The 20,809-nt window shown below is 41.8% G+C and overlaps 1 protein-coding gene across 1 annotated transcript; it reads left to right on the forward strand.

Moving 5' to 3' along the window:
* The first annotated feature begins 298 nt into the window (after nt 1-298).
* On the forward strand, nt 299-20,029 carry LOC106607554 (translocating chain-associated membrane protein 2). The gene is made up of 11 exons (XM_014204593.2): nt 299-506; nt 2,872-2,935; nt 3,193-3,302; nt 4,579-4,695; nt 4,789-4,847; nt 5,275-5,359; nt 12,482-12,552; nt 16,068-16,172; nt 18,310-18,453; nt 18,634-18,791; nt 18,993-20,029. The coding sequence occupies exons 1-11, from the start codon at nt 387-389 to the stop codon at nt 19,067-19,069; spliced, it is 1,110 nt and encodes a 369-aa protein (XP_014060068.1). The 5' UTR covers nt 299-386; the 3' UTR covers nt 19,070-20,029.
* The last annotated feature ends 780 nt before the right edge of the window (nt 20,030-20,809 follow it).

The raw sequence follows: 20,809 nt of genomic DNA on the forward strand, positions 1-20,809 counted from the left end.
ATTAGTTATGGTATGCTTGTAAGCATTACATAGAAATGCATAGGTAATATGGGGTAACTTTTGTGTCCATATTTGTCCTATGAAAAGAGACGGATGACTTAAACAAGCTCGATCATCGAACTATTTTTACATTCAAATCACTTCAAACATTTTGTTTTTGTTGTAAATAAGAAAATGCTTTGAATGTTCTGCAGCATTCTGTAATTCTGAAGTTGCTAGAAAGGAAGGAATTTCACTTAGCCTTACCTTTAATGAGGAATTTTCAAAACGTCCCCTTTTAGAGTAGGCACATGCGCAGAGCAAGGAGAAAGTTAACTCCTGAACTTCGCAGTCAGTTTTTTTTGGTTGGATAAAGTAAAAAGTCGGGAAAAAGTCATTCTGCTGAAATGGCATTCCGGAGGAGAAACAAGAGTTATCCCTTCTTCAGCCAGGAATTCTTAATACAGAATCATGCCGATATCGTCTTTAGTTTGGTCATTTTCATTCTGATTGGATTGATGTTTGAGGTGAGATGAATTCTGATTCCAATTTTCCCTCGTCTACCTCAGCTGTTTTTTTGTTGGCAGGTCCGCTACAGATTTAACCATGAGATATTCCAATGACATGTAGTTGAACGTCATGTAATATCTTTCATCTGTTTCATATGAAAGCAGTTGCAACTAACTTTTACTACCGCTGTTGGCTACATTGTTAATCATTTTAATATGTTATGCAGATATGGCGGTGGTTGGTAGATACGATACAATGTTGTAGTTTTTGTTACAACGCAATAGCGTTGGCTACCTAGGGTTACAAAGTAACAATTAGCTGTCGTTTGATCACGGTTTATGTGCAAGTTGACAGCGATGAAGTGGAAGTGAAAGACTGGACATTTGTACAGCATAACTTCCTATAATTTCCTTCATCTCGACATCGGTCTGTTTCTAGGCTACAGTAGTTCATCTAAAGTAGCTAATTTTGTCAGCTATAACGGGACTCGTTCAGTCTTAAATGTAGAAGTTTTTGCATAGCCTACGATTAACCAATTTAAAGTGTGTGTTTGGTAAGAATGGAAATCTTAAGAGTATGGCACTTTTTCATTGACGTTAAACTTTAACTAGTTCGGTGTGTTTGACATCAAGGAAAAGCTCATTTAAGGCACAACTAATTACCATAAACGAATAACGTTACATTTGCAGTGGCCCTTGGTTCCCGTTGACAAAGCTTTTCGACGAAGGAAGCCCGTTGCTCCAAAATGATCGAGTTAACTGCCACGTCTCAACCTTTGAGCGCTGCTGCAGCGGGTTATGTTGCAATGAAAGAGTATACGTGTTTGTTTTTCTGTGCACTGACCGTGACACGAATTGTGTTCCATGTTCTATTTGCGCCCGAGCTGTCGTTTTAATGAAATTACAAACGTTAGATTAGCGTTATACCCCTTCGACTTGGTTAGATAATTGAATGCTTCGACAAAAAAAAATGGTCGTCATAGGCCGGCTGATGAATTCACACGTAGGGAAACACTTGCTGTAGCCTAATCTGTCAACAACAAAAAAACCTAGTCTACGGTTCGTTTGGCGAAGTCATTTACATTGCTGTGACTGTTTTAGGTATCGATCCGGTATTCTCAGTCCCTTCGCGAGCTATTGGCCTTCATGTGTAGGCTACATATAGGCTATGGAGGGGGTTTCCTTGAGGTTTCACGTCTCGGAAAGTCACTGTGGTAACAGTTCACTCTGAATAGACCCATGCAAACTAGAACTCGGCGGGGTTTGGTTTTGACAAGGCACCAGGAATGTTGACAAGGCGCGTGGAATGTTGGCAACTTGTTAGTGCGCTCGAGTTTACCGTAAAATAAGCGTCATATCCCTTCGTCATCGCGAGACGACTCGTTTAAAAAAATATATATATATATATATACAGCACCGTCCCCCCTCGGAATTCACTTTAGAAGAACATCGTCAAATTACCCCCCCCCCAAAAAAAAGTGTGAGGTGTTTGAGGAAGTTTTCCTTTTCAATAATATCTATCTGTGGACTGCAGTAACTACTCGCCGCGCCCTCTGCCATTGAGGGTTATTGTAACAGTACCACGCCCATTAGCATTAGATCTCTACATGCCTTTCCCACTAGCATTGCGTCACTACACGCTAGCCAGCTAGTATATGCTAGGTAGCTAGTACAAGCTAACTATACTGAACAAAAATATAAAGGCAACATACAACCATTTCAACGGTTTTACAGTTCATGTAAGGAAATCCTTCAATTGAAATGAATTAATTAGGCCCTAATCTATGGATTTCACATGACTGGGCAGGGGCACCGCCATGGGTGGGCGGGGGAGGGCATAGGCCCACCCACTTGGGAGTTAGGCCCAGCCAATCAGAATTAGTTTTCCCCCTCAAAGTTGCTTTCTTACAGACAAAAATACTCCTCAGTTTCTTCAGCTGTCCGGGTGGCTGGTCTCAGATTATCATGCAGGTGAAGAAGCCAGATGTGGAGGTCCTGGGCTTGCGTGGTTACACGTGGTTACACGTGATCTGCACTTGTGAGGCCGGTGGGACATACTGCCAAATTCTCTAAAACAACGTTGGATGTGGCTTATGGTAGAGAAATTAACAACATTTTCATGCAACAGCTCTGGTGGACATTCCTGCAGTCAGCATGTCAATCGTCACTACATGACGCTATACGGAAACATTCTGTAAGAAGACAGACATACGCACACAAATGTCTATTACCAGAACTTTTTCCACTCCATATTTGTCCGTCTACTTGCTTTCACAAACAAGAAAGTCATTCATAGGCAAGCCACTTGGCAGTTTCATAAAACGTTAGATATCTAATCTAAGCATATATCTAACCTAAATGTGGTTATGCTTCTCTTTTCTAGGCAACAGCAAAAACTGCAATACTGTTTATTCAACCCCAGTACAACATCAGCACCCAGTCACCAGGTTTGTGCCACAACCCCCACTCAACACTACCACATCAGCTATGAGTATATACCCTATATAGTACAACAATAGTGCACTATGTAGGGAATAGGTTGCCATTTGGATACATCCATAGTCTGTTTATCAGGCTTATCTGCCATTTCTGTCAAACCTGTTGTCATTGGCGCATTCCTCCCTGTAGCCTACTTTGTGTGTACTTTGAGTTTGTCCTTTGTCACTAATTATGCCTACCTGCCCTCCACTGTCTGTCTGTCCAGAGGGAGAGGTGACGTTGTACCAGTACGGCTGGCGGGACTGGGCCACCATCCTCTTCTATTTCTTCATCACCATCATCCTCCACGCTGTGGTGCAGGAGTACGTCCTGGATGTGAGTAATACCAAGCCTCACTGCATTGTGGGTATTTGTGTTTTCAAAGCAACATCCAGAAACTCTGGCATCTTAACTCTCTGTCAATTAAAACCAATAGATGCCAAAATCTTGTAGACTGGAGGCAATGGGGCTAGGTGGGGTGGCTCGCCTTCTCGATACAATGGTAGATGGGGGAACACTGATGGGTAAAATGGAGATTAAACTCTGGAACAATGGAGACTGACTGGTCTGAGTAGAAGTTGCCCTTGTATGCACAGAGCTAGGATCAGCCAAATGTAGCATGAACCATTTAAATTGGAAATGCAAAACTGACCTTAGATCAAGGTTGTTGGGCCTACTGCACACAGACTCATTATGAGGTCACAAGGTCAAATGGGGTTGTCTTTATGTCTCCTCTCCTATACAAAACCTCCAGAATACAGGGATGTAGCCTGGGGCCATATTCACAAAGCGTTTCAGAGTAGGAGTGCTGATTGAGGATCTGTCCATACAATATTATTCAATATGATCTATGCTAGATCGGCACTCTGACACACTTTGTGGATAGGGGCTCTGGTGCTAGATCTGTTTGTGCTGTCTTGCCAAATCCTATGTTTAGCATTACAGTGACCATAAGAGTTGGCAAGACTGTACAAAGAGATCTGGGACCCTGGCTAACAGGAAAAGGATTGTAATATTATTTCACACTCTAGCTCTATCATCAACTGGGTTTTACAATGGGTTAACACGGGTGTCAAACCTGTGGTTTAAGACATTTCTTTATTTTGGGGTGGGGGAAACAAACTCAAAATACTTTAAAAATGAATAAATCCAAATCGAAACTCTGTTGAAATAATGGACATACATTCATACAGTTTCTTGACAGTTCAGCTCGCTAATAATCACCCAAATGAAAGTAAGACAATCAGGGAGCATAAAGAAATTCCCAAAATATGGATAGAAGATGTTTTTTTGCAAACTTTGACAGTGACGAAATATAACACATTTTCAATGGGGCCCTCCGGAGCTCGTTGAAGACCGACTGTGTCCCCCTGACACCCCTGGGGTAACACTTGTACGGTACATCTCTGCTCAAAGTGCGTCAGAGTGGTTAAAGATGGCACTTAGCATCTTTTGTTGTCATAGGTTTTTTGTTTCTGTACACTTGCTTGTGTATAATAATGACAATGTTTCTATGGAACCAGGAAATGAAACCCATTTTGACACAACCTGTCTCCCATGATATCTGGAGCCTATTTTTAATCACATGCTTTTTTTGTTGTTCTGTTTTTAGAAAGTGAATAGGCGTCTCCATCTCTCGAAAAGCAAGAACACCAAGTTTAATGAGTCAGGCCAGCTGTGTGTGTTTCACCTGGTGTCTAGCGTGTGGAGTCTCTACATACTCATAACAGTAAGACACACACACACACACACACACCAATGTGTGGTGTAAAGTCAAATCATCATGAAGATTTCCACTAAAGTCTCCCTTTTCCCTTTTCAGGAAGGATACCTGTTTCACCCTAGCAGCCTTTGGGAGAACTACCCACATGTCCATCTCAGGTATGATGACTCAGCACTATTACAGGGCTATCTTGTTCCTGTCTGCGTCTCAAATGGCACCTTATTCCTTGTGTAGTGCACTACTCTTGATCAGGATCTTTAGGGCGCAGACACAGAACAAGATATCTTGTGATAACCATAATCATTAGCTCAATGGCAATGTAACTTATAGTTTATCTTCTTGTCCAGTAAAAATGTAAGATTGTATTCTTCTCAGGTGTAACTATTAGTAGGACTCTCATGATGGCTTAAACAACCCTTCTCTACGCTGAACCGGGTATGTTACTGCAGGGCTGGAACAAAAGCCTGCACACCCAATAGCTCTCCAGGACCAGAGTTGGCAGGAGAACCCTGCTCTGTACCATATCCTTAAACAAACTCTCTGTCTGTGTCTGTCTGTGTGTGTGTGTGTGTGTGTGTGCTGCAGGTTTCAGGTGAAGTTCTTCTACCTCACTCAGCTGGCCTACTGGCTTCACGCCCTTCCTGAGCTCTACTTCCAGAAAGTACGCAAGGTCAGTGCTGAGGCTGTGAGAAACGGAGGAGTGATATTGGTGTGAAAATTAATTCATTAAATCTTCCTTTCGTCTGAATGAGGAATTCTGTCACATCATATTCCTCATAAAAATCATTTTCCACCCAAATGTCAAAGGCTTTTTCACCATTCAAAAGGCACTCGCACATCTGAGCTATCTTTTTTGCGGACCCAGCTTTGCCAGCTGAATTTAAGAATCCACCACTTATTGTTTATAGGAGAGGTTGCAATTTACTTGATAATTGGTCCATGCTAACTGCCAGCAACAAAAGAAAATCAGCCAGGCTCTTTTATGCCCTCTTCTGAACGCCCTCTTATAGATGCAGAGGTTGCGCACAGTGTAATGATATGATGTGTGAATATTTCTGCCACCCACATACAGGAAAACGGTTCCAAATAAATGACATTATTATGTGCTCCACCACCCATGTTATCTACATAATTAAATGTCCATGTGGGCTGTGTTATGTAGGTAAAACCTCTCGTTCTCTCAAACAGAGAATTTGTGACCCTACATGTTAAATCAGGAGAAATGAGAGGCATTATCCAGTCACAGTATATTTAAATGACCTAAAACATAAAATGCCTAGATTTTGTGGCATAGAAAAAGTTAAGATATATAATACTCTGACTAAAATATAATGTTTGGGGATTTTCACACTCCAGCCATTATTTCCTAGATGTCTTAATAATGAAATGCCTATGTATGTTATGTTGTAAATGTGAACATGAATTATGCCCCATTTCAGATTACTTCGACGTTTTTCTTGCGCTGTACCCAATGATTTATGAAAATTTGCTTGGTAGGTCGATGTCCTCATTGTGGTTTTACAGATGTGTTTAATACGATTTATGTACACACTTTATTTGAATATTTATGAAATGCACATTGTTATATTTGGTAACACGTATTTGCTTTCCCTCAACTCCAACCCCATTCGATGCGTGGAACGGATGTGGGTGGGACTAGGTCTACATAAGGGTGCAAAAAAAATAATAAATCACAAAAGCTCTGACGACGGCCGTGACGCCGATACGCAAGGCTTATTAAAGAGCAGTGACACTATCAAGAGCAGTGTGCAGGTTTCTTCTTTTCTCTCAAATGCTTTTTCACCGAAATCACATATTACTTCCTCACCTTGAAAGTTGCAATTCATCTCCTTGTCCATAGACTGCTTTGCTTTCAAGGTAAGGCAACAAATATGTGAATGTGTCATTTGAGTGAACTATCTTTTTAATACAACATTAGTTTGCACCCACATAACCTCATTCTGAGCATTAACATTCCCGTTGACAAAGAACCAGATGCAGACACTCTTTATGAATAGAGAGTAGGATGATGTAACTGAGTTGTATGTGCCTCAGCCGCTACGCCACTCGGGAGACCTAAATATGTGTATTTAAAAAATATATTTTCCCCTTACCCTACCATCTCTCCTGTAATTTGAGTAAACTAATGGACAACAACACTTATGCGTCTACTTCCAGTTTATACATCCATCCACACAATAGTTCCATTTTGTTTATTTTTAGTCCCATCCTTCAGCTCCGCTCAACCCCTCCCATCTACAGTGCATTCCGAAAGTAATCAGACCCCTTTTAGTTTTTCCACATTTTGTTACGTTACAGCCTTATTTAAAAATGGATTGTTTATTTCCCTCATGAATCTACACAATACCCCATAATGATAAAGCAAAAACAGGTTTCTAGACATTTTAGCAACAAACAAAAAACCTATGACAAGTATTCAGACCCTTTACTCAGTATTTTGTTGAAGCACCTTTGGCAGTGATTACAGCCTTGAGTCTTTTTGGGTATGATGCTACAAGCTTGGCACAGCTGTATTTGGGGAGTTTCATCCATTCTTCTCTGCAGATCCTCTCAAGCTTTGTCAGGTTGGATGGGGAGTGTCGCTGCACAGCTATTTTCAGGTCTCTCCAGAGATGTTTGATCGGGTTCAAGTCCAGGCTATGGCTGGGCCACTCAAGGACATTCAGAGACTTGTCCCGAAGGCTCTCATGCGTTGTCTTGGCTGTGTGGTTAGGGTTGTTGTCCTGTTGGAAGGTGAACCTTTGCCCCAGCCTGAGGTCTTGAGCGCTCTGGAGCAGGTTTTCATCAAGGATCTCTGTACTTTGCTACGTTCATCTTTCCCTCGATCCTGACTAGTCTCCCAGTCCTTGCTGCTGGAAAGCATCCCCACAGCATGATGCTGCCACCACCATGCTTCACTGTAGGGATGGTGCCAGCTTTCTTCCAGATGTGACGCTTGGCATTCAGGCCAAAGAGTTCAGTCTTGGTTTCATCAGACCACAGAATCTTGTTTCTCATAGTGTGAGAGTCCTTTAGGTGGCATTTGGCAAACTCCAAGCGGGCTGTCATGTGCCTTTTAATTGAGGAGTGGCTTCAGTCTGGTCACTCTACCAAAAAGGCCTGATTGGTGGAGTGTTGCAGAGATGGTTGTCCTTCTGGAAGGTTTTCCCATCTCCACAGAAGATCTCTGGAGCTCTATTCACTGACCATCAGGTGCTTGGTCACCTCCCTGACCAAGGCCCTTCTTCCCCCGATTGCTTAGTTTGGCCGGGAGGCCAGCTCTAGGTGGTTCCAAACTTCTTCCATTTAAGAATGATGGAGGCCACTGTGTTCTTGGGGACCGTCAATGCTGCATAATCTCTTTTTGGTACCCTTCCCCAGATCTGTGCCTCGACACAATCTTGTCTTGGAGCTCTATGGACAAGTCCTTCGACCTCATGGCTTGGTTTTTGCTCTGACATGCACTGTAAACTGCGGGACCGTGTGTGTGTGTGTGTGTGTGTGTGTGCCTTTCCAAATCATGTCCAATCAATTGAATTTACCACAAGTGGACTCCAATCAAGTTGTAGAAACATCTCAAGGATGATCAATGGAAACAGGATGCATCTGAGCTCAATTTCGAGTCTCATAGCAAAAGGTCTGAATACTTATTTCTGTTTTTTATTTGTAATAAATTTGATAAATAAAAACCTGTTCGCGTCATCATTTATGGGTTATTGTGTGTAGATTGAAGACATTTTTTTTATTTAGTCCATAACGTAACAAAATGTGGAAAAAGGGAAGAGGTCTGAATAATTTCCGAACCTTTCTATTCTCATAGTTTCTAAAGATTGTAAATGAAAGACAAACATTTTTGTCAAGAGTATTATAATATTATTGATTGATTTAGATTTTATGAATTTTCAAATCACCCAGCAGTGCTATTTGCAGAGTTAACTCCAGGTAAATGTTGCAATTCTTCAACCATTCCTAACAAAACAAATTATCTAATGATTCTGTCTCTCAATTTCTGCAGAGCTGGGTTGGTTGTATCCCCTATATATAGTACTAGTCAAAAGTTTGGACACACCTACTCATTCAAGGGTTTTTCTTTATTTTACTATTTTCTACATTGTAGAATAATAGTGAAGACATCAAAACTATGAAATAACACATATGGAATCATGTAGTAACCAAAAAAGTGTTAAATAAATCTAAATATTGAAGAATCTCAAATATAAAAAGTAGCCACCCTTTTCCTTGATGACAGCTTTGCACACTCTTGGCATTCTCTCAACCAGCTTTATGAGTCCATATTATGACAAGAACAGTCGCAAAAACCATCAAACGCTATGATGAAACTGGCTCTCGTAAGGACTGCCTCAGGGAAGGGAGACCCAGAGTTATCAGCCTCAGAAATTGCAGCCCAAATAAATGCTTCACAGAGTTCAAGTGACACACATCTCAACATCAACTGTTCAGAGGAGACTGCATGAATCAGGCCTTCATGGTCGAATTGCTGCAAAGAAACCACTACTAAAAGAAGAGACTTGCTTGGGCCAAGAAACACAAGCAATGGACATTAGGCAGGTGGAAATCTGTCCTTTTGGTCTGATGAGTCCAAATTTGAGACTTTTGGTTCCAAGCGCTGTGTCTTTGTGAAATGCAGAGTAGGTGAACGGATGATCTCCGCATGTGTAGTTCCCACCGTGGAGGAGGAGGTGTGATGGTGTTGCTGTGCTTTGCTGGTGATACTGTCTGATTTAAGGCACACTTAACCAGCATGGCTAACACAGCATTCTGCAGCGATATGCCATCCCATCTGGTTTGGGCTTAGTGTGACTATCATGTGTTTTAACAACAGGGCAATGACCCAACACATCTCCAGACTGTGTAAGGCCTATTTGACCAAGAAGGAGAGTGATGGAGTGCTGCATCAGATGACCTGGCCTCCACAATCCCCAGACATCAACCAAATTGAGATGGTTTGGGATGAGTTGGACCACAGAATGAAGGAAAAACAGCCAACAAGTGCTCAGCATATGTAGGAACTCCTTCAAAACTGTTGGAAAAGCATTCCAGGTGAAGCTGGTTGACAGAATGCAGGCGAGCGAGCACTGGGCATCTTGTTATGACATGGATTATCTCAATGTCTTTGACATTGTCAACTTCAGAAAGTTGGCTTAACGTTGGAACAGCTAGCTAACTAGTTAACAAGCTTGTGCAGAGCGGCACCACAATTTAAATAAAAATATGTAGTTAATAAATCCAATGTTAAACATGATACCTATAGCACCCTTAACTAGTATAGAAAAGGTTTATCCATTCTTTAATATAACACTTCTGAATCAAGCTTTTAACGTCAGTAGGCTCCTAGACTATGCTTTGGAGGGGGAAAGGCCTACACACACACTGGCAAAATATTTCAGCTGGCAGGCAGACACTCGAATTCATTTCTGAGTGAGGGCGTTGCATAGGCACATTTCTTTTACATATATAAACTCAGCAAAAAAAAGATTCACTTTTTCAGGACCCTGTCTTTCAAAGATAATTCGTAAAAATCCAAATAACTTCACAAATCTTTATTGTAAAACGTTTAAACACTGTTTCCCATGCTTGTTCAATGAACCATAAACAGTTAATGAACATGCACCTGTGGAATGGTCGTTAAGACACTAACAGCTTACAGACGGTAGGCAATTAAGGTCACAGTTATGAAAACTTAGGACACTAAAGAGGCCTTTCGACTGACTCTGGAAAAACACCAAAAGAAGCATGCCCAGGTTCACTGCTCATCTGTGTGAACGTGCCTTAGGCATGCTGCAAGGTGGCATGAGGACTGCAGATGTGGCCAGGGCAATAAATTGCAATGTCCATACTGTGAGACGCCTAAGACAGCGCTACAGGGAGACAGGACAAACAGCTGATTGTCCTCGCAGTGGTAGACCATGTGTAACAACACCTGCACAGGATGGGTACATCCGAACATCACACCTGCAGGACAGGTACAGGATGGCAACAACAACTGCCCGAGTTACATCAGGAATGCACAATCCCTCCATCAGTGCTCAGACTGTTCGCAATAGGTTGAGCGAGGCTGGACTGAGGGCTTGTAGGCCTGTTCTAATGCAGGTCCTCACCAGACAACAACGTCGCCTATGGGCACAAACCCACCGTCGCTGGACCAGACGGGACTGGCAAAAAGTGGTCTTCACTGACGAGTCGCGGTTTTGTCTCACCAGGGGTGACTGTCGGGTTTGCGTTTATCGTCAAAGAAATGAGCGTTCCACCAAGGCCTGTACTCTGGAGCGGGATTGATTTGGAGGTGGAGGGTACGTCATGGTCTGGGGTGGTGTGTCACAGCATCATTGGACTGAGCTTGTCATTGCAGGCAATCTCAACGCTGTGCGTTACAGGGAAGGCATCCTCTCTCATGTGGTACCCTTCTTGCAGGCTCATCCTGACTAGACCCTCCAGCATGACAATGCCACCAGCCATACTGCTCGTTCTGTGTGTGATTTCCTGCAAGACAGGAATGTCAGTGTTCTGCCATGGTCAGCGAAGAGCCCGGATCTCAATCCCATTGAGCATGTCTGGGACCTGTTGGATCGGAGGGTGAGGATTGGATCGGAGGGTGTTCCCTCCCCCAGACTTGCAGGTGCCTTGTTCCCTCCCCCAACTTGCAGGTGCCTTGGTGGAAGAGTGGGGTAACATCTTACAGCAAGAACTGTCAAATCTGGTGCAGTCCATGAGGAGGAGATGCACTGCAGTACTTAATGCAGCTGGTGGCCACACCAGATACTGACTGTTACTTTTGATTCCCCCCCTGTTCAGGGACACATTATTCAATTTCTGTTAGTCACATGTCTGTGGAACTTGTTCAGTTTGTCTCAGTTGTTGAATCTTATGTTCATACAAATATTTACACATGTTAAGTTTGCTGAAAATAAACGCAGTTGACAGTGAGAGGACGTTTCTTTTTTGCTGAGTTTATATATTTCCCTTATTACCCTACCACCCCTTCCCATATTGGAGCAAACTAGTGAACAACAACACTTAGGCCTGTATTTCCAGCTTATACATACTATATACATTTTATGGACAGTCTATTTTACATTAGTTTTATTTTGTTTGTTTTTAACTCTTGTCCTTCCTCAACCTCTCCCATATATTTATGATGCCCATCCAGTTTGATTTCTATTTTCCATATCTTTCAAACTGTAATCCTACTCTATTCATAGTTTTATGGGCATGGTATGTTTTACATTAGTTATCTTATTGTTATTAGTCCCAACCTTCAGCTCCATTCAACCCCTTCCCATCTATCTCTTAACACCATCCTTATTGGATTTCTATTTGCCATATATTTTTCAACTGTGATGTGATGTTTCACAAAAGCTCTGAACCTTTCCATTGTCATTGTTTCTACAGAATGTAAATGGAAAATATTTTTGCTAAAAGTATTATTATTTTATTGATCGATTGACTGACTTTTCAGATCATAGACACTCTGTTGCGTTTTTTGGTGGGACTGGAAAAAAAATATCCGGAACGTAAAATAACGTTATTAACTGATTCCCCTGTTTTTAAAGTAACGGTTCTGTTCTGGAACTGTATAGATCACTTTCATTCATGGTTCTGAATCTGTTTCATGACATTTTTGTTATTTTCCAGTGTTCTGTTCCCTGAACCGGTTCCAAACCCTGGCCATTACCACTAAATACAGAATTTTAAAAACCATCAAGTTGTGCCATGGTTCAAAAAAGGTTGGGAACCCACTCCTGATGTGACTGCTCTGTGTTGTTGTCCTCAGGAAGAGGTCCCTCGCCAGCTGCAGTACATCTGTCTCTACCTACTGCACATCTCTGCAGCATACCTGCTCAAGTAAGCACATGTAGAAGCTACAGTTGGGATGTGACAAATGTTCGTTTAAACTGCCATTTAAAAAAAATAAAAAATAAAATAGTTTCTACATGGCATCTTGTAGTCTGGCTCTAGACATGCCATTGACAATGGCTGCATATCAACCGCAATCATTTATGTAATCAGTGCTGTGAAATTTCTCATTCCATCCCTTATCGCACTGCTGCCAGCAACAGGTGGGTCTCACGGTGCCTCCCTTTCAGCATTGCACCTGTACTGCCACTGTAGCTCAATTCTACCCCACAAAGTTTGCATTTCACAACCTTCTTATTTAACTTCTCAAAGCATTGCCATACAGGTCTTCGCTGCTGTCACTTCCCTGTCTCACGCTGCAATTTTTCAATTGTTAACGAGGATGACTTGCTGAGCAAATCATTTGAAAGATGAATATCTCCTAACGTTACAGCATTGTTGTTAGGCATTTGTCGAATGTTTCTTTTTCCCTTGATGATGATCGGGACCTGTTCGTTTTTTGGTAACTGCCCTGTGATTTTAATTATTTTAATGTTTTTCAGTTAGCGTTTCTTTTAAAACGTTAACAATTTCATTTAAACGTGACATCCTTAATAGAAGCACGTGTAAATAAGTGCCTAATATTAGCACAAATGCATATAAAGCATATTTAATCACATGAGCACCCAAAACATAGAAGCATAGATAAGCACATACAGTGCCTTCAGAATGTATTCACACCCCTTCATTCTTTTCACATTTTGTTGTTAGAGCCTGAATTTAAAGTGGATTACATTGAGGTTTTGTCACTGGCATACATACAATACCCCATAATGTCAAAGTGGAATTATGTTTTTCACAATTTCTACAAATTCATTAAAAATGAAAAGCTGAAGTGTCTTGAGTCAATAAGTATTCAACCCCTTTGTTATGGCAAGCCTAAATAAGTTAATGAGTAAAAATGTGCTTAACAAGTCACAAGTTGCATGGACTCTGTGTGCAATATGTGTTTTACATTCATTTTGAATGACTACCTCATCTCTGTACCCCACACATACAATTATCTGTAAGTTCCCTCAGTCGAGCAGTGAATTTCAACCACAAAGACCAGTGAGGTTTTCAATGCCTTGCAAAGAAGGGCACCTATTGGTAGATGGGTCAACAAAAAAAACAGACTTTGTAATATCCTTTTGGGCAATCCCTTTTGAGCATGGTGAAGTTATTAATTACACTTTGGATGGGGTATCAATATACCCAGTCACTACAAAGATACGGGGATTTCACCATGAGGCCGATGGTGACTTTAAACAGTTACAAAGTTTAATGGCTGTGATAGGAGAAAACTGAGGATGGCTCAACAACATTGTAGTTACTCCACAATACTAACAATGGAGTTGTACTTGCTTAAGGACTTCATAACACATGCATAACGTGTACATGGACTTGCTTACCAAGATGACATTGTATGTCCCTGAGTGGCCTAGTTAGTTTTGCCTTAAGTCAGCTTGAAAATCTTTGTCAAGACTTAAATGGCTGTCTAGAAATGATCAACAACCAACTTGACAGCTTAAATATATATTTTTTAAGAATAATGTGCAAATATGGTACAATCCAGGTGTGCAAAACACTTGGAGACTTACCCAGAAAGTGTCACAGCTATAATTGATGCCAAAGGTGATTCTAACATGTATTGGACTCAGGAGTGTGAATACTGTATTGACTCAGGAGTGTGAATTGTTTTTTTGTATTTCATTTTCAATACATTTGCAAAATTGTCTCCAAAACATGTTCTCACTTTGTCATTATGAGGTATTGTGTGTCAACAGGTGAAGAAAAAAAAATATTTAATCCATTTTGAATTCAGGCAGTAACGCAACAAAATGTGGAGTAAGTCAAGGGGTATGAGAACTTTCTGACGGCACTTTACATTAGCATATATAAGCACCTATACCTTAACCTGTTGAGGACAGACGTTCCGCTAGCAGAACCCCGTTCCGCCTGCGGAACCCCTAGCCAACAGCCAATGGCATCGCAAGGTGCGAAATACTAAACCAACTAAAATACCACAATTCAATTTCTCAAACAATCAACTATTTTACACCATTTTAAAGATAAGACTCTCGTTAATCTAACCACATTGTCCGATTTCAAAAAGGCTTTACAGCGAAAGCAAAACATTAGATTATGTTAGGAGAGTACATGGACACAAATAATCACACAGCCATTTTCCAAGCAAGCATATATGTCACATAAACCCAAACCACAGCTAAATGCAGCACTAACCTTTGATCTTCATCAGATGACACTCCTAGGACATTATGTTATACAATACATGCATGTTTTGTTCAATCAAGTTCATATTTATATCAAAAAACAGCTTTTTACATTAGCATGTGATGTTCAGAACTAGCATACCCACCGAAAACTTCCAGTGAATTTACTAAATTACTCATGATAAACGTTCACAAAATACATAACAATTATTTTAAGAATTATAGATACAGAACTCCTTTATGCAATCGCGGTGTCAGATTTTAAAATAGCTTTTCGCGAAAGCACATTTTGCAATATTCTGAGTACATAGCTCGGCCCTCACGGCTAGCTATTTTGACACCCACCAAGTTTGGGACAACCTAAACTCAGAATTACTATTAGAAAAATTGGATTACCTTTGCTGTTCTTCGTCAGAATGCACTCCCAGGACTTCTACTTCAACAACAACTGTTGTTTTGGTTCCAAATAATCCATAGTTATATTCAAATCGCTCCGTTTTGTTCGTGCGTTCAGGTCACTATCCGAAGGGTGACGCGCGAGCGCATTTCGTGACAAAAAAAATCTAAATATTCCATTACCGTACTTAGAAGCATGTCAAACGCTGTTTAAAATCAATTTTTATGCTATTTTCTCATATAATAGCGATAATATTCCAACCGGGCAACGTTGTATTCATTCAAAGGCTGAAAGAAAAAAATTGAATAGTCTCGTGACCGCGCTTCTCCAGTGTCGCTGACCACTTACAAATTCTCCTGCTGTTCTTCGCCCAGAGACAGCAGACACCCCATTCCACTTTCTGGCGGCTTTAGAGAGCCAATGGAAGCCTTAGAAATGTCATGTTACAGCAAGATGCTGTAATTTCGATACAGATGCAACAGAAGGACAACAAATTGTCAGACAGGGCACTTCCTGTATGGAATCGTCTCAGGTTTTGGCCTGCCATATGAGTTCTGTTATTACTCACAGATATATTCAAACAGTTTTAGAAACTTTAGAGTGTTTTCTATCCAAATCTACTAATTATATGCATATTCTAGTTTCTGGGCAGGAGTAGTAACCAGATAAAATCGGGTACGTTTTTTTTTTATCCGGCCGTGAAAATACTGCCACCTATCCCAAAGAAGTTAAGAGCACCTGAGAGTTGCCATATTCATATTTACTCAAAATTTGTACTTGCATAAGGACTTCGTAACCCATGCCTGACCATGTCCTTCTCCCTCACCGCCCCCTCCTCTCCTCCCCTCCCTCAGTTTGAGTCGTGTGGGCCTGGTGCTCCTCTGCCTCCAGTACCTGTCTGAGATGGGCTTCCACATCGCAAGAATGTTCTACTTCACTGATGAGAGCCACCAAAAGATGTGAGTTCATACTTCCAACACCGTGTCCTTGTGCTTAGTGTCCGTCCTGAGATTGTAAGGTTGGGGGGGTTTGATCCCTGGTTGAGTCATACCAAAGACTCTAAAAATGGTGCCCGATGCCTCTCTACTTGGCACTCAGATGGATTTGGGCTAATGGCCTGTGATTGACTATCGACCTGTCCAGGGTGTACTTGTACATCATGCTGCTTCACGTTGCAGAATCAGGAGATAGTGCAGGAACCTATGGCTACTTACTAATACTTCCAACTGCAAAACAACATATGTTGCGGGGTCTACCTTTTTAATGAAGTGCTATTCATATTTTAATGTGATATACAGTTGAAGTCGGAAGTTTACATACACCTTGGCCAAATACATTTAAACTCCGTTTTTCACAATTCCTGACATTTAATCTTAGTAAAAATTCCCTGTCTTAGGTCAGTTAGGATCACCACTTTCTTATTTGAAGAATGTGAAATGTCAGAATAATAGTAGAGAGAATGATTTATTTCAGCTTTTATTTTGTTCATCACATTCCCAGTGGGTCAGAAGTTTACATTCACTCAATTAGTATTTGGTAGCATTGCCCTTAAATTGTTTGACTTGGGTCAAATGTTTCCGGTAGCCTTCCACAAGCTTTCCATAATAAGTTGGGTGAATTTTGGCCCATTCCTCCTGAAAGAGCTGGTGTAACTGAGTCAGGTTTGTAGGCCTCCTTGCCCTCACAGTTTTTCAGTTCTGCCCACACATTTTCTATAGGATTGAGGTCAGGGCTTTGTGATGGCAACTCCAATACCTTGATTTTGTTGTCCTTAAGCCATTTTGCCACAACTTTGGAAGTATGCTTCGGGTCATTGTCCATTTGGAAGACCCATTTGTGACCAAGCTTTAACTTCCTGACTGATGTCTTGAGATGTTGCTTCAATATATCCACATTCTCCTTCCTCGTGATGCAATCTATTTTGTGAAGTGCACCAGTTCCTCCTGCAGCAAAGCACCCCCCACAGCATGATGCTGCCACCCCCGTGCTTCACGGTTGTCCCCATGTGCAGTTGCAAACTGTAGTCTGGCTTTTTTATGGCGGTTTTGGAGCAGTGGCTCCTTCCTTGCTGAGCGGCCTTTCAGGTTAAGTCGATATAGGACTCGTTTTACTTTGGCTATTGATACTTTTGTACCTGTTTCCTCCAGCATCTTCACAAGGTCCTTTGCTGTTGTTCTGGGATTGATTTGCACTTCGCACCAGAGTACGTTCATCTCTAGGAGACTGAACGCGTCTCCTTCCTGAGTGGTATGACGGCTGCGTTGTCCCATGGTGTTTAAACTTGCATACTATTGTTTGTACAGATGAACGTGGTACCTTCAGGCGTTTGGAAATTGCTCCAAAGGATGAACCAGACTTGTGGAGGGCTAGAATTTTTTTTCTGTGGTCTTGGCTGATTTCTCTTGATTTTCCCATGATGTTAAGCAAAGAGGCACTGAGTTTGAAGGTAGGCCTTGAAATACATCCACAGGTACACCTCCAATTGACTCAAATGATGTCAATTAGCCTATCAGAAGCTTCTAAAGCCATGACATAATTTTCTGGAATTTTCCAAGCTGTTTAAAGGCACAGTCAACTTAGTGTATGTAAACTTCTGACCCACTGGAATTGTGATACAGTGAATTATAAGTGAAATAATCTCTCTGTAAACAATTGTTGAAAAGATTACTTGTGTCATGCACAAAGTATATGTCCTAACAGACTTGCCAAAACTATAGTTTGTTAACGAGACATTTGTGGAGTGGTTGAAAAACGAGTTTTAATGACTCCAACCTAAGTGTATGTAAACTTCCGACTTCAACTGTATAAACAGCACTTCATTAAAGGTAAACTATGCAATGTGACATCACCAGACAGTGTGTTGACTTCCTGAAATACAACCTGCCAAGACTCTCACTATTGGTTCTTCCCAATATCTACATTCTTGGCAAATCTCAATTTTGTTGTTTTCTAAAAATGCTGTAAATCTCCCTGATGTGTATAAGGACATCTTATTGCTGACTCTACCTTTAATGGCACTGCATGCCATATGCAACCAATCCTAGCATAATCACAATCCATTTATGTCATGTACTGATGTGTTCGGTGTGTGTCCAGGTTTGACGTGTGGGCGGTGTGCTTTGTGTTCACGCGGATGGTGACCCTTACCCTTATGTTCCTGGCTGTGGGCTTTGGATTGGCCCGCGCCGAAAACCAGGGACTGGACTGGGACTTGGGCAACTTTAACACTGTGCTGATACGGTAAGGGATTTTTGATGGCTGTCTTGAACAGCGTACTTCTATGTCTAATGTACACAAACTGCTCCACACACACACACACACACACACGTGTGCACACTAATACTATGTCTCTCCCTCTCTCACACAAACGCAGACACACCACTCTCTCCCTAACCCTCTCTCTATCATCCCTCTGTATAGGATGACTGTGCTGTTGCTGGTGTGTCTGACCCAGTCCTGGCTCCTGTGGAAGTTTATCCGTTTCCAGCTGAGGCGGTGGCGAGAGTTCAGACACGAACAGGCCTCTAGGAAGAGGGTCGCTGCCAAGCAAACCCCCCGACCTCTTAAGAGAGACTCCCGTGAGTGGACACACACTTTAGAATGGGTTTATAGCACCTCTTATGCCATTGTTCAAGATCAGTAGAGGATTTATGACAAGTTATCAAGTTAGAAGATAGTCAATGGTAAGAGTTGAAGCCATTCTATTGCAGCTAACAATAACATGTTGATTACTATTTGTTAATGTGTGTATGCCCTCCTCTCCTCCCTCCCTCTTACAGTTGGCCAGCATGAAAATGGCGTGATCAAAGCCGAGAATGGAGCATCTCCTCGGCCCAAGAAGATCAAGGCCCCCTAATGTCTCTACCCGGAATGGCTGCCCTAACAGTGGCCCTGATTATATGGCTTATCAATCAGAGGAACAGGAAACTGGTCCCACACGGTTCATCCTCTTCCTGTTTTGCGTGTTCCGGAGGTGACGCGGGGCCTGGGTCTGTCGCTATGGACACAACACGGCTTTAAAAATGCTGGATGAAAATCCAAAACCAAACCCCCCTTGAGCCCTGAACAGACATTTACTCTCTCTCTCTCTACTCTAATATCAGTATTTTTTTTTTTTATACACCCACACCGCCTGCTATGGCCACTCTGTTTTTGGAGCTCCCTTTGTATACAGAACGATGAATATGTTGTTTGTTTGGCACACTGTATGTGTCATATTGAATGTGATGCCTCATACGTTAAGTACTGTACTGGTGTAGTGTTTGTCGAAATGTCACCGCAGCTGATTTTGAGCTCTGTTGTCGCCGTTGAAAGAGCTGGCTTCGCTTTTTGTTTTTAGCATTGGTCGTATTCATTAGGCACCAAATGGATTGAAACATTGAGGCACTATTTGGACTTGTCCAATAAGAAACGCACATTTTCGGTTTCCGTTGATAAATGTTTTGATGTTTCCTGCCCTAATAAATACGACCCTCGTAATGTGGTGCAGGAAGGATGTTGCTGATACTACGGTGGCCCTAGAGGGACATCTAAATGTGCTGGCTTTGATGCTACCCAGTCAGTGATGGGTAGTGTGTAGAATGGGCGGGACAAGGTTGATATTGGACCAATCATGGGGCTCTGGTTAATCCTTGGCACTTTCTTCTGGGTCATGGTCGGTGTTACTCGGACCGCGTTGTGCTCATGCTGTGGTCACTTCACACAAACCATGCCCATCCTGATGACCATGTATGTTGGATAATACCGCATGCCATTCCCATTGTTTTTGTTAAAGAAGTATCTGTTATTACTTAATTAAATAATGCATTTTTCTCAATTGTGGTGGTCTGGACTTATTTTTTACCTTAGATGAATCTTTCAACCATAACTGATGTGTGGTACACTACACACTAAAATATAAAAATAACTGATAATTTGCAATTATCATGATGTGAATCTGTTTTGTATGGCTGTTAAATCCTTGCAACCTCCTTCCTTGCTTCCTCAATGTATCTGATACCTCATTGGAGGAGGACTGAGGGGGGAGCTGGACAGGCAAGGGACAGTTAATATATTTTTTTGCCTTAATGACTCACTAACCACATGAAATACACTGCTCCAAAAATAAAGGGAACACTTAAACAACACAATGTAACTCCAAGTCAATCACACTTCCGTGAAATCAAACTGTCCACTTAGGAAGCAACACTGATTGACAATAAATTTCACATGCTGTTGTGCAAATGGAATAGACAACAGGTGGAAATTATAGGCAATTAGCAAGACACCCCCAATAAAGGAGTGGTTCTGCAGGTGGTGACCACAGACCACTTCTCAGTTCCTATGCTTCCTGGCTGATGTTTTGGTCACTTTTGAATGCTGGCGGTGCTTTCACTCTAGTGGTAGCATGAGACGGAGTCTACAACCCACACAAGTAGCTCAGATAGTGCAGCTCATCCAGGATGGCACATCAATGCGAGCTGTGGCAAGAAGGTTTGCTGTGTCTGTCAACGTAGTGTTCAGAGCATGGAGGCGCTACCAGGAGACAGGCCAGTACATCAGGAGACGTGGAGGAGGCCGTAGGAGGGCAACAACCCAGCAGCAGGACCGCTACCTC

Source organism: Salmo salar, chromosome ssa06 (genome assembly GCF_905237065.1).
Source record: "Salmo salar chromosome ssa06, Ssal_v3.1, whole genome shotgun sequence".
Lineage (NCBI taxonomy): Eukaryota > Metazoa > Chordata > Actinopteri > Salmoniformes > Salmonidae > Salmo > Salmo salar.